This window comes from Garra rufa, chromosome 8 (assembly GCF_049309525.1).
Source record: "Garra rufa chromosome 8, GarRuf1.0, whole genome shotgun sequence".
In the NCBI taxonomy this organism is placed as follows: Eukaryota; Metazoa; Chordata; class Actinopteri; order Cypriniformes; family Cyprinidae; genus Garra; species Garra rufa.
In genome coordinates, this window is record NC_133368.1 from 1,420,838 (window position 1) to 1,433,648 (window position 12,811).

The window sequence follows — 12,811 nt, forward strand, 5'->3', positions numbered from 1 at the left end:
TGCATGTCATTGGTTCTCAAGTGTCAAACAAGTATGTTTGAGCTTCCACACTTACTATATTTGATGTGCTATATGTACATTGACAAGAATATGTTTGTGAAAATATCTAGATTTCTGCATTGATTACTTAGAATGTGGTCTGATCTTGTTTAACTCACAATTATCACAATCATTGTGTTATTAGTTTACACAATCTGACTAAACTAATAAAACTAACTTTTCACATTTTTATTGAATACATAGGGTAATCATTCACAGTAGATCTTGTAGACTTGTAGATCCCCCTTTAGCCTTTTTGTAGCTGCTTATAAGACATTCGACCTTCACACACATCGGTCTCAATTATTTCAGTTTTTGTTTCAATTTCTGGGTTCTCTTGATAGCACAGCTTGTCTTTTCTTCCTGAACCGTTGTGCTGAGATTCTCCTGTAAGTCGTCTTTATACATTTACAAATCCATTGATCCTTTAATGATTGCAAATTGTCCAGGCCCTGAGGCAGCAGAGCAGTGCTAAACCATGATGCTCCATCCGCTGTGCTTCACAGTTAAGATGAGGATTTGGTGTTGTGTTGCAGTGCCTCTTTTCCTCTAAACAAATCGTGGTACATTTTGGCCAATATGTTCAACATTGTCTCACCTGTCCACAGAACTTTTTTTCCAGAATCACTGAGGAACATCCAGGTGGTTTCAGACAAATGTATGACATGCCTCAATATGTTTTAGACAGGAATCATGTTGTCCTTTCATGAACACTATTCATCTTCAGTCTTTGTCTAATAGTGGACACATTTACAAAGTTTCAAGAGTTTTCTAGAGGCCTTCTGATGTTATCCTTGGCTTTGTCCTCACCTCTTTCAGAGTTCCTGTTGTGTTTTAGAGTTTGCGGCATGCCTGCTCAAAGGGAAAGCAGCAACTTCAGAATTTTCCACATTTGAGTATCTTACCATAGATTCTGTGAAAGGGATCAAGGTGTGGCTCTCACTAACCAGCCTTAGTTGAGAAGATCTGATTTGTAAGTAAACAAGGCTTTGTGACCCGTGCGACCCATCTTTCTCATCTTATCTCCTTCATTGACTCAGGTTAGCAGGTTAGAAGTTGTTGGGCAAGGATGGACAAACTCAATCCTGCTGACCTTAGCTACAACCTTGAAAAACAAAACTGCCTTTGGCTTGTTCAGGTGTGTTTGATTAGGGTTGGAGCTGAACTCTGCAGGACTGTGTTTGCCCATCCCTGTTGTAGGGTGACTGTTTAGAGAAGTCATATCACTGAGGTTAGCTTATTTTTTCTAGCCTGCCCTGATCACTCAGTGTCTTCAACAACATTTTTGAAAAGCACAACCACTTGTGTGTTATTAGTTGAGTCAGATTGTGTTTGTCTGTAATCTCTCAAATCATTACATTCCATGGCAGTCCAAAATCTATACCTAATAAGATTAAACATGACTTTTCATGCGGTGTACATTTCACAGCACTGTGATTTTAAAGACATGCATGGAGTCAGACACGTTCCAAAGTGTACTATAGTTAGTGGTCTGACAATAAAAATTTTGAGCAATTGTATTAGTGATACATGCCCTTACAGAAACCACCAATAGATCTCATCTTTTTGGACTAGGGGATACTCCTGAGTTGAGTACAATGCGGACACTTGATTCCACATTTGGATGAAGTTCCAAACATAGGTTCAGGACCAATCATCATTTCAAGCCTATATAAGCAGCACTCATTACATCTTCCCAGCATCAATTCTTCGGACATCCCTCCACCTCCCCATCTCCTCCTCTATTTCTCTTAGTCTCCCTTTAGGTAGTACCACAATGGGGGGGTTGAACCTCCATTGCGGACAGCAAGCCAAGTTCGTTTACCATTGACCATCAGGACTGGATGGGCAGGTGAACTAGTGGAATGGTTTTAGGTTTATTGTATTTATAATAAACACCTCTCTGAGGCCTGAAACTACATCCGTCTTTACACACCCTGATACAGCATCAAAATAGTATAAAAAGCTTTTGGTTTAAACGTTTTACTGTCAGGCAGACAAAGTCAGATGGCCCAATTAAAAAGCTCATCTAACAGATAATCTAAGTTCGCCATCATCTGTCCAGACTACGTGTGAAAGTGTTGTCGTGTGTGACGGAGCATGTGCCAGTGATTTTCTTGTGTCTGTTCTTTCACTGTCTTTGTGTTTTGGCTGGTTCACAGCGCACTGTGGGAAAACGCTGCACTCTGCTCATGCTGTTTACCGTGACACTAAGAAGCACATTTCCCCTGTTGTGTTACATCCCAGATTGTTTTGACTTCTCAAGCGATGCCGAGTTCAGCCTCACCATCCGCACCGGCCGACACGCCCCACGGGACCCAGCGGCCAATCATGAGCCAGGAGGGAGGGGCTCTCTCACAGTCACACATGAGGGTAGGCGGGGGGTGGAGTCAGATCATGGAGGCGGGATTTCCCCTTAGACTCACCCAATGGCCTTACTTCCTTTAGGGCTCAGCTTTCCTGGAATGTACCTCCCCCAAAACCCCTGAGAGTCATGCCGACCCTGGTAGGACACACATAAGTAAAGCGCTAGGCCGCGGCATGGGGCCGTGCAGAGAATCCTCCTGTCCACTGACATAAACACGACTGAAAATCATTCATTCACATTGTCGAAAAAGCTTCTTACAAAGGCTGCTTCTGTTGACTTGCATTACTGAAAGTAAATTTCCACTACTGTAGCTGAATGCAGTTTTCACCAGTGTGTTTGTGATGACAATAATAGACTACAGCAAATACCAGTTTGCAACATCAAGCAGCATAACATTGTTCAGCTAAAATAACTGGAAAGCGGATGGCACTGGAAGCATCACACATTCAGGGCTAAAAACTGCCGCAGCTGCTCTTAAGTGAATAGTCTAGAGTGGCTCGTTCACATTATTTCCCATATTTGGTTTGACATTAGATATCTTATCCTGTCTGTTAGCAATCCATTAAGCCATGACTGATTGTACTTTAATTCTTTTAGTGTATTTTGACATGCAAATGCTTTTAAGTGCTTTTTGAAAGCACACATCTGTACAGCAGCGCCATTTGTGTTTGAAATATATGCTGCGTCTCGGCAGCATTGTTAATGTTTTCAAACAGCATTAGCTGCTAATGTAATATTTTGCAAACAAGGGGAAATAGTTGAGGCATTTGTCTAATGACAGGCTTTTTTTCAACAAAACAAGCAGGTACAATTAACTAGTAAACAACTATTTATACACAAGCTAAACTAAACTGCCAAAGTTTTGTGTCAAAAGGGACACTCCCAGCCCAGGCCACGAAAAATTTTAATTTAGGGGCCAAGCAGCGAATGAGTGATGGCACCTATTGTATCTGTTGGCGTTCCTATTCTTCTTTTTCCGCTCTGGAAGTCTATGGCAGCCCATAGAACCGCTTGTGGAAAATTAATGTAATTTGGTACACTGATGGAGGGCAGTCTCATCATTAACCACAGCAAATTTGGTATCTCTAACTCAAACTCTCTAGCGCCACCACTTGTCCAAATTTCACTCATGTTTATTTTAATAACTTTTGAACCATAGGTCAATTTTTTTCATATTAGTACAAAAAAAAACTAGACTGTTTGTCTGATTTTCACCAAAATTGGCTTAAATTATCTTCAGACCATTCTGGCAAAAAGTTCTGGAATTCAAGTTGATAGTTGATCAAATTGTTCTCCAACAACACACAGATGAATTTGGCGAACAGCATGCAAAAATGGATGTCAGACTATATCTCTGCCACGCTTTAATGCATTGAGACCAAACCATGTTATAACAACCATGACCTGAGGCTGCCTGCACAGTAAATTAAGACATCTTAAATAAACAGGAGAGCAGATACTGATGCCATAAAGGCAAAACTGAATGAGACATTTATTACGGCTGTGTGAGTGTTTGTTTTTGACTGTGAACTATTTTATTCTCAAGTATTTGTTTATGTTCATTGATTGCATAAGAAGCATTTTACTCAGTGTTCGTAAAAAGCTTTTCAACAATCAAGGTCCTCACGGCCCGTCTCGTTCACCTGCATGAACACCCGTTTCATCCCTCCGCTTCTCGTTTCCTCTCAGCATTGTTCTCATGGACTGAGCATGCTCAATGTGTCCTGGAAAACTATTATTTATCTGACTTAAAGTGCCTTTAGTGAACTTCAACCAACAGCATCCCATCCAAGAAGATCTGTCATGGCCTCAACACTTCCCAAATGTGTGTATATTGTTTGGTGCTTGTGGAAGACACCGGGAGCCACTTCAGACACTATAGATGTGCATGGCTTTGGCTTCTTATGAACACCCTTGTTTTATTTTCCTAATGGTTGAACACAGCCTTTTTATATTTTATCAAAGTATACACATTATTTTTGGACTTTTGAAATCATCTGCTCTCACCTTCCCAGTCAACTCTCCTTGATGAGAAATGAAAACAAACCAAATTTAGCTGAAATTGGACTACATTTAGGGTGTGCTCAACAAAGATAAAATTCTGTCTTAATGACCATAAGGAGAAGGAGGAGGAGGTGACGTGAGGCCAAGGATGGTGACCCATACTAGAAATTTGTGCTCTGCATTGGTGATGTTAGCAATGTTTTTGTTCACTGATAAAACTGTTTCTGATATTAGAGATTGGGGAACAGTTGTGGCCTAATGGTTACTTGCAACCTGAAGGTTGCAGGTTCAAGTCTCGGTACCGGCAGGAATTACATAACAGCATGGAATTAATAATTAATTAATAATTAAAACTGTGAATTGTGAACTGATAGCCTTGTGGGCAGTGCATTGACATGCAGTGATGTTGCGCTTCAGTTGTCCCGAGTTCGAGTCCCAGCTCAAGGACTTTTTCTGATCCCATCCTCCTCTCTCTCTCTCTCTCTCTCTCTCTCTCTCTCTCTCTCTCTCTCTCTCCCACTTCACTTCCTGTGCAAATACTGTCCTATCATAATAAAGGCATAAAAGGGCAAAAAATAAAAGTTCTTTGAAAAATGTGCCATCTGGTCTAGATCGTGATGACAATCCAATGTGTGCTTCAGCTATAGAAACTGAAAACAGATTTTGTTACTCTCTGACAGTCTGCATAATGAACTGCATTTGTTCTTCGGTCTTTGAGAGGAGTCTGTTTTACTTTTGGATACACCTCTTTGCAACACCTCTTTCATGCATTTGCATTGTTTGTCCAGGCACCAGGATCTTCATGTAGGAAGAATAACAAAGAAGTTGCGAGTGTTCTGCCATTGTTTGTCTGCACCAACTGGAGCAACTGGGGGTTCAGTACTTTGCTCAAGGGCACATCTGTCTTAGTATTGAAGGTGGAAGAGAGAACTGTACATTCACTCCCCCGCCTACAATTCCTAGAGTACCAAGAATCGAACCCACAACCTTTGGGTTGCAGGTAACCCTTAGGCCACAACTGTTCCCCAATCTCTGATATCAGAAACAGTCAACTTTATCAGTGAACAAAAACGTTGCTAATATCAACAATCTGCTCTTGAGGTACCTGTTGATAAAAAGATACTTTGAGCACATCCTAAATGACCAATTATTTGGACGAAATTTTGCATACATTACATACCTCTGGTGGAGAAACAAATGGGGGGGTGAGAGGTTAACATTTCAAAAAAAATAAATAAATAAGGGCCACCCTAATACGCATGCACAAGGACACTCAACATAAGAATTTTCACTTCCTTTAAAACACGTCCGTTACCACTCTTCAGCCCTACAGTACCAGAAATACATTTAGATCAAACACATTTAGTTTGGTCGAAAACTGGCTTTGTGGAAAAATCAAACACTGTTTTGAACTGGAATGTAATACATGATTTCAGTCAAACTTTGAGAAAGGTGTTCTGAGTGATTCAAAAGAAAATATCTGTCACATTCACTAGCGTAAACAGCGGTTTCTCAAATACGTCTTGTGCTTTATTTGGTGACGCATAAGCTATGTGAAACCACAATAACACCACAATACAAAAGCAGCACACAGGTGTCTTCACACCAACCCACAGCAGGACCTGTTTTTGAGTCTGCGAAACACACTCTTACTAAACCTGACAGACACATCGCGTGATTGTGGTTGGAAAGCAAATGGGGGATGGTAGTTTGCTGACGAGGAAGTGTTTGAGTTTGTGAGTGTAATGGGGACGCATGTTTGCGAGTGTCGTCACATGTGCATGTCCTCCATCCTCCCTTCAGCAACTCAAATGCCTGAACAACTCTTCAACAAACTGTCTGTGTGTGTATGTAAGCTCAGTGTGTAGTGTAGCCCATTATTTACTCACCCTCAAGCCACCCTAGGCGTATATGACTTCCCTTTTTCAGACAAATCCAATCAGTTATATTGAAAAATGTCCTTGCTCTTTCAAGCTTTATCATGGCAATAGGCTCTAAAGCAAGTCAAAACAAGTCCAATAAAGTGCATCCACCCATAATAAAAAGTGCCTCACTTTGCATTTTTGCTGTCGCATGTGCAAGCCATTCTGGGTGGATGGCATTGGACGTATGCGTAGCGCATGCATCTGTGAGTCTCGTGAAAACAACGTTTGTTTACAGAAGCAAAGGAAGCTAAGTTTCTGAGCGGCGCATGCACAAAGCCGACATCCTACATCATCCACCCAAAGCTATTTCTGTTTACAACAGTGAGCACAACCTAGATTAAAGTGATTATTACATTTTAAATATAGATATTTTTCTTTAAAAATGCATGGATTCACTACAGGAGGCCTTTATTCACCCCCTGGATGCACTTTATTGGACTTGTTGTAGACTGATGAAAAGAAACACCTGCCTATTGCCATGATGGAGCTTAGGAGAGCCAGGACATTTTTTAATATAACCGCGATTGGTTTCATCTGAAAGAAGGTAGTCACATACACCTAGGATGGCTTGAGGGTGAGTAAATAATGGGCTAATCTTCATTTCAAACTAACCCTTGTGACCCTGGACCACAAAACCAGTCATTAGGGTAAATTTTCTGAAATTGAGATTTATACATCACATGAAAGCTGAATAAATAATATTTCCATTGATGTATGGTTAGTTAGGATTGGACAATATTTGGTCGAGATACAACTATTGAAAATCTGCAATCTGAGGATGCAAAAAACTTGCCTTTAAAGTTGTCCAAATGAAGCTCTTAGCTCATGTTATTAATCAAGTATTAAGTTTTGATATATATACAGTAGGAAATTTACTAAATATCTTCATGGGACATGATCTTTACTTGATATCCTAATGATTTTTGGCATAAAATAAAAATCGATAACTGTGCCCCATACAATGTATTTTTGGCTATTGCTATAAATATATCCATGCTGCTTAAGACTGGTTTTGTGCTCCAGGGACACATATAACTCTTAAAAAGTAACAGTGATGAATGAGGACACGCAGATTGGCTGATAGTTAGATCTATGAAGTCTATCATCTTCAGTATCTTGTTAATTGTATCAGTCCATTATTGCATGTCTTTTGGGATGAAGAGAGTAGCACACTTTTATTGGTTGCTGGAAGTGTAATCGGATTACTCAATGTTGAATGTGCAAGTGATTTAATGGCTCTTCACTAGCAAGTTGATCAGGTAAAAGCTATTAATACATATTTTCAAGTGCATCATAAGCTGCGTTTCCATTACCCTTTAAATTGCGCGAATTGTAATTGCGATTTAAAAATACGTCTAATGGAAACGCCTCAATTGCGCATCGCAAAAGTTTTTATACTCGCATGAGATGGTTTTTCAGGCGATTCAAAAAAGGAATGTTTTGCAAAACAGCAATGGAATTTTTTCGCATTTACAGGTCACATTTGATTAAATATAGCCAAAATCCCACAAAAATCCACTGCCGTGACTTATCACGAGAGGAAAAAATAAAGTTTCAGTCGCATAACATTGGTTAATGGAAACGCCGTAATTTCGCAATATTTTTTTATCGACATTTATAAAATAGCGATTGGTGCAAATCTGTAATTTAAACGCAGCTAGTGTTTGCTTCGATACTGATTTGTAAGACTATTCTCCATCCAGACCGGATCTCATCAATCGCATCATTCTGAAAGAGCGTTCAGAAAGCCACAGCATGTCTGCTTGAGAGTGATTTGAGATTTCATCTTGATTTTTCTTTTGGATTCATTCGGCCCTTCATGATTTCTCTCTGGTAGATGCAGACGGGCTGAGCAGAGAGGAAGAGTCCTTCGCCCTGAACGATCCCGACGAGGGCTTCTCCTCTGGTGCGTCCAACAGCAGCCAGCCCAGCGGTTTGCGAGGGAGCGCAGCGGCGCGTGCGGCCGCCCGCGGGAGCACCTCTAAGAAGAGCCGCGTGTCCAGCGAGAAACGCTCAGCCGCTCACAGGACGTCCCAGCAGTGTCCGGTTCCCCTCGGCAGGACCTCCAGCACCTCCTGCACCTCTCTGGACCTCAGGCCGGCCGTGGCTGACGTGGGGCTGATCGAGGCAGAACTGAGCTCCGGCGGCGGTGAGGCTCGAAGGTACTCCATCCTCAGCCTGCAGGAGCAGCGTCTGCCGGAGGAGGCGGAGCTGCTTTCACCTGGAAGACAGACCCGATCGCCCAGTTTCAACATGCAGATCATTTCACAGGTCTAGCACTGGATGCCTCTTCCACAGTGTTCAACATTTAGCTGGACTGTCACTATTGACAGAAGAATTTGACCAAAAAAAAATATAACTGTCATTATTTACTCATGTCATTTCAACCCTGTATTCTTTTCTTCTTCATGAAACATAAAAGCAGTCAAAGCCAGGAAAGTGGACGGTGGTTCATACTGCCACTCAGTGAACGCCGTACCAACATCACACCACTGAATACTACCTTTACTTAGTTTTCTATGGTTAAATTATAGTTTTGTAAAAAGAACAAAGTGAAATTTAAAAGATTTCTCCACCGCAAGAATAAAAATGTCCTGATAATGTACTCACCCCCTTGTCATCCAAGATATTTATGTCTTTGTTTCTTCAGTCACAAAGAAATTGTTTTTGAGGATTTTCTCCATATAGTGGACTTCAATGGTGCTCAACGGATTGAAGGTTGAAAATGCAACTTCAAATGACTCTAAAGGATCCAACCAGAAGAATAAGGGTCTTGTCTAGCAAAACGATCAGTCATTTTCTTAAATAAATTAATATTTATACGCTTTTTAGTCACAAGTGCTCGTCTTGTCTAGCTCTGCGTGAACTCTGTGCACTTCAAGGGTATGTCAAAATTAACTTCCATCTCATTTTCTCCTCCAACTTCAAAATCACCCTCCATCGCTGTTTTACCTTTTTTTTGTAAAGGGCATTTGATCTTCTTTGCACGTTCACTTTGGAAACATTGGGTCGGTACTTCTGCAGCGATGGAGGATGATATTGAATCTGGAGGAGAAAATGAGATGAGAGTTTTTTGACATACCCCAACTGTCATGAACCAGAATACACAGGGTTCAGGCAGAGCTAGACAAGAGTTTTTTTTTGTTTTTTTTAGAAAATAACCAATCATTTCACTAGATAAGACCCTTATTCCTCAGCTGGGATTGTGTAGAGCCCTTTGAAGCTGCATTTTTAACCTTCAATCCGTTGAGCACCATTGAAGTCCACTATATGGAGAGAAATCCTGAAAAAGTTATTTTCTAAGTGACTAAAGAAAGAGAGTCATGAACATCTTGGATGACAGGGGGGTGAGTAAATGATCAGGAAATGTTTATTTTGGAATAATCCTGTAATAAGCTATTCACTGAAAAACACTCTCTCCTTCAGCTCAGATGACAGCAAATGCTCTTGTTCCCATACCCCAGCCCAACATTAGTCATTTAACTCTTTCCAGCGTTTCGCTAAATTTTCATGGCCCCCAGAATACTTATTTGCATGTATATCTGAACATGTATGTCGAAAGGCAAAAAAACAACAACAAATACGTTTTATTGTACCTTCATGCATTCTTTTTTTATCTACACTTGACATTTTGAACAAAAAGCTGAGACAGCTGTGTTTAGTCAGAGACTGAACGAAGATCAAAACACAGATCACTTCCATCACAGTCCTAGAGCACTTCCTCGGTTGATGTTTCATTCAGGAACGGTAGGCAGTTTTAATTGATATGCTGTTTAATATTTGATGATTGTTATAAATCTAAGGGCGCCACCTACCACATAACAGTGAAAACGCAGAACGCCGGTAGATTCTGTCAATGGCGGGAAAAGAGTTGAAAGCATGAGCTGGCAAAGGAAACATGTTCAGTCAGTAATGGCTTTAATAGCTGTGTTTCTGACTCTGAATAGTGCTCCGGTCGGATAGAATGCTTTTAATGGTGCTCTCTGGAAAGGAAAGAAAAAAGAGAAAGAAGACATACAGGACTGAAATGACTCCAGAATAAATAATGATGGCTTCCATTGTTGGCTCAACTAATCCCTTAAAACCCAAAGCGACAGCTGGCCTGACAGTCTCTCTCTCTCAGACCAAATCTGAGCCGAACATTGTGTGTTCTCAGATGACAGTCAACACTAAATCAATCGTAGTCCTCCAGAAGATCTCATTTGGATCATATTTCATCTAAATAGTTTTTTTTTTCCCTCATGGTTATGTTAAGATTAGTCTGACTAAAATGGTCATAATGCCTCATGACTCTCCGAGAAAGGGACAGTCGACATATAAATTGATATATTTATGTGATATATTTGTGTGTGAAAAACATTGAATATATTTCTGTCAGAAGAGGACATACTGTAGAAGTGGGCAGCGAGTGCTTTTATCCAAAGCCGTGGTTGAGAAGTTGAGTGCTGCTCGTGATGTAGAGCTGGTCTGCAGGTCAGGCTGTTCTTTTTCCCCAAGCCAAACTCACATATGCTCACATAAACCTGTAATATGAGTAAAGATCAGCAGTGTGTCGCTGTGTTTTGTCCAGCCGGAGCCCAACAGATGTCTTGTGCTGTTGCTGTGTTGTCACGTGACTTATATCTGCTGTATTTGCTGACTATCTCTGCTCATAATGTGGCATCACAGTGTGTGTGTGTGTGTGTGTTCTGTCTGTGTTTGAATATTTCTACATCAATGTGGATGTGTATCCTTCACTGTTTCACAGCCCAAAGTCTGTTCCAGCATTCATAGTCAGGGACGTTTTCTTTTTGCATCTTTAATGCGTCTGTTAATGTCATTCTGTCCCGTTTTGATATGTCTCCGCTGTGTAGAGGTTGTTTGCTGTGATCGAAGCTGAACTGAACACTGAACCGCCTCTGCTGAAAAAGGAAATGTGAGATTATACTGTGAATAAAAGTGGTTAGTTATACGTCAGCAGTAACAATACGAGTGTGATTGTTTAAATTCTCAAATTCTCTGATCCAGTGCCTAAAAAAATACTATCTGTGCTTGTATAGTGCCTTGCAAAAGTATCGTTTTTGTCATGTTTTGTTGCTGCATTATGTTAAACTGCTTTAAATGAGTTCATCCCCACATCAATTTACACTCCATACACCATAATAATGACAAAGCAAAAACCAGATTTGCAAATTTTCCAAATGTATTAAAAATAAAACACTGAAATAAGTGCATTGCATAAGTATTCATCCCCTTAACTCAGTCCATAGTTGAAGCAGCTTTCCAGCCTCAAGTCTTTTTGGGTCTGATGTGAGCATCTTTGCACATCTGCATTTGGCAATTATCTGCCATTCTTTGCCTCACCTTTTCACCTCTCCATCTCTGTCAGACATTTTCTAGAGTCCTAGTTGTTCCAGTCGTCTTCCATTATGGAGAATGCTTCTGTCAACCTTCAATGCAGCAGATTTGTTTCTGAACTCTTCTCTAGATCATCGCCTTAACGCAAGTCTGTCACTGAGCTCTACAGGCAGATATCTTGGTTTTTGCTCTGATCTGCATTTTCAGCTGTTAGACCTTTTCTGAGAGGTGTGTGTCTTTCTAAATCAGACTCATTCAAATGAATTTGAGAACTGATTTGAAGCACAAACCAAACCATTGTTAGGTTACTACTGCACTCTGATTTCCTACATGTTTGTTTATTCACTTAGAAGACACTTTTATCCAAAGCGACCTACAACAGAGGGAATATCATGAGAAGTGCTAGTCATACAAAGTTTCAAACATCAGTCAGTAGTACAAGCTAGAACAGAGAGGGATATCAGAAATAGTGAAAGAGTCAGCAGGATGCCATTAAGTCAGCTCTTGATTAGTCAGGGATTCAATGTTCCTGATGGGGTTAGGAAGATCATCCCACCAGCAAGAAACGGTGGAGGAGATGGAGATGGAGATGGAGATTTTTAAGAGCAAGCAAAGGTAGGAGGATGCAAAAGTAAAGGTGTGATGTGGGCCCTTTTGGGCTCATTGAAGACTAGTCATGCTGCTGCTTTGAATCACTTGTAAAGGTTTAATTTTGCATGATGGATACCCAGCCAGAAGAGCATTGCAGTAGTCCAGCCTAGAAATGACCAGGGCCTGGACAAGAAGTTGTGCAGCATGCTCCATTTGGAAGAGCCTGATCTTTCTGATGTTGTGCAATGCAAAACTGCAAAATCAAGCAGTTTTTACTATGTGGTCTTTAAAAGTCGATTGGTCATCAAAGATAACAGCAAGATTTCTGGCTGAAGTCGATGGGGTAATTGTTGATGAACCTAACTGGATGGAGAAGTCATGCTGTAGAGTTGGAGTGGCATTGAAAGACAAGGAGTTCAGTCTTTGCCAGATTGAGCTGTAGGTGGTGTTCTTTCATCCATGCAGAGATGTCCTGAGATCCGTGATGGATCATCTGGTTTGAATGAAAGATAGAGCTGTGTGTCATCAGCATAGCAATGGTAGGAGA

At 40.8% G+C, this 12,811-nt stretch overlaps 1 protein-coding gene across 2 annotated transcripts in view; it reads left to right on the plus strand.

Annotated features, from left to right (window-relative positions):
- The window catches only part of hycc2 (hyccin PI4KA lipid kinase complex subunit 2), a 38,802-nt gene extending 27,500 nt beyond the window's left edge, over positions 1-11,302 (plus strand). For both annotated transcript variants that reach the window (XM_073845347.1, XM_073845348.1), the window contains exon 12: positions 8,174-11,302. In XM_073845347.1, the coding sequence (XP_073701448.1) occupies positions 8,174-8,613 (440 nt within the window). In that variant the 3' untranslated portion in view covers positions 8,614-11,302. The remainder of the gene's footprint in view (positions 1-8,173) is intronic.
- Positions 11,303-12,811: the final 1,509 nt, after the last annotated feature.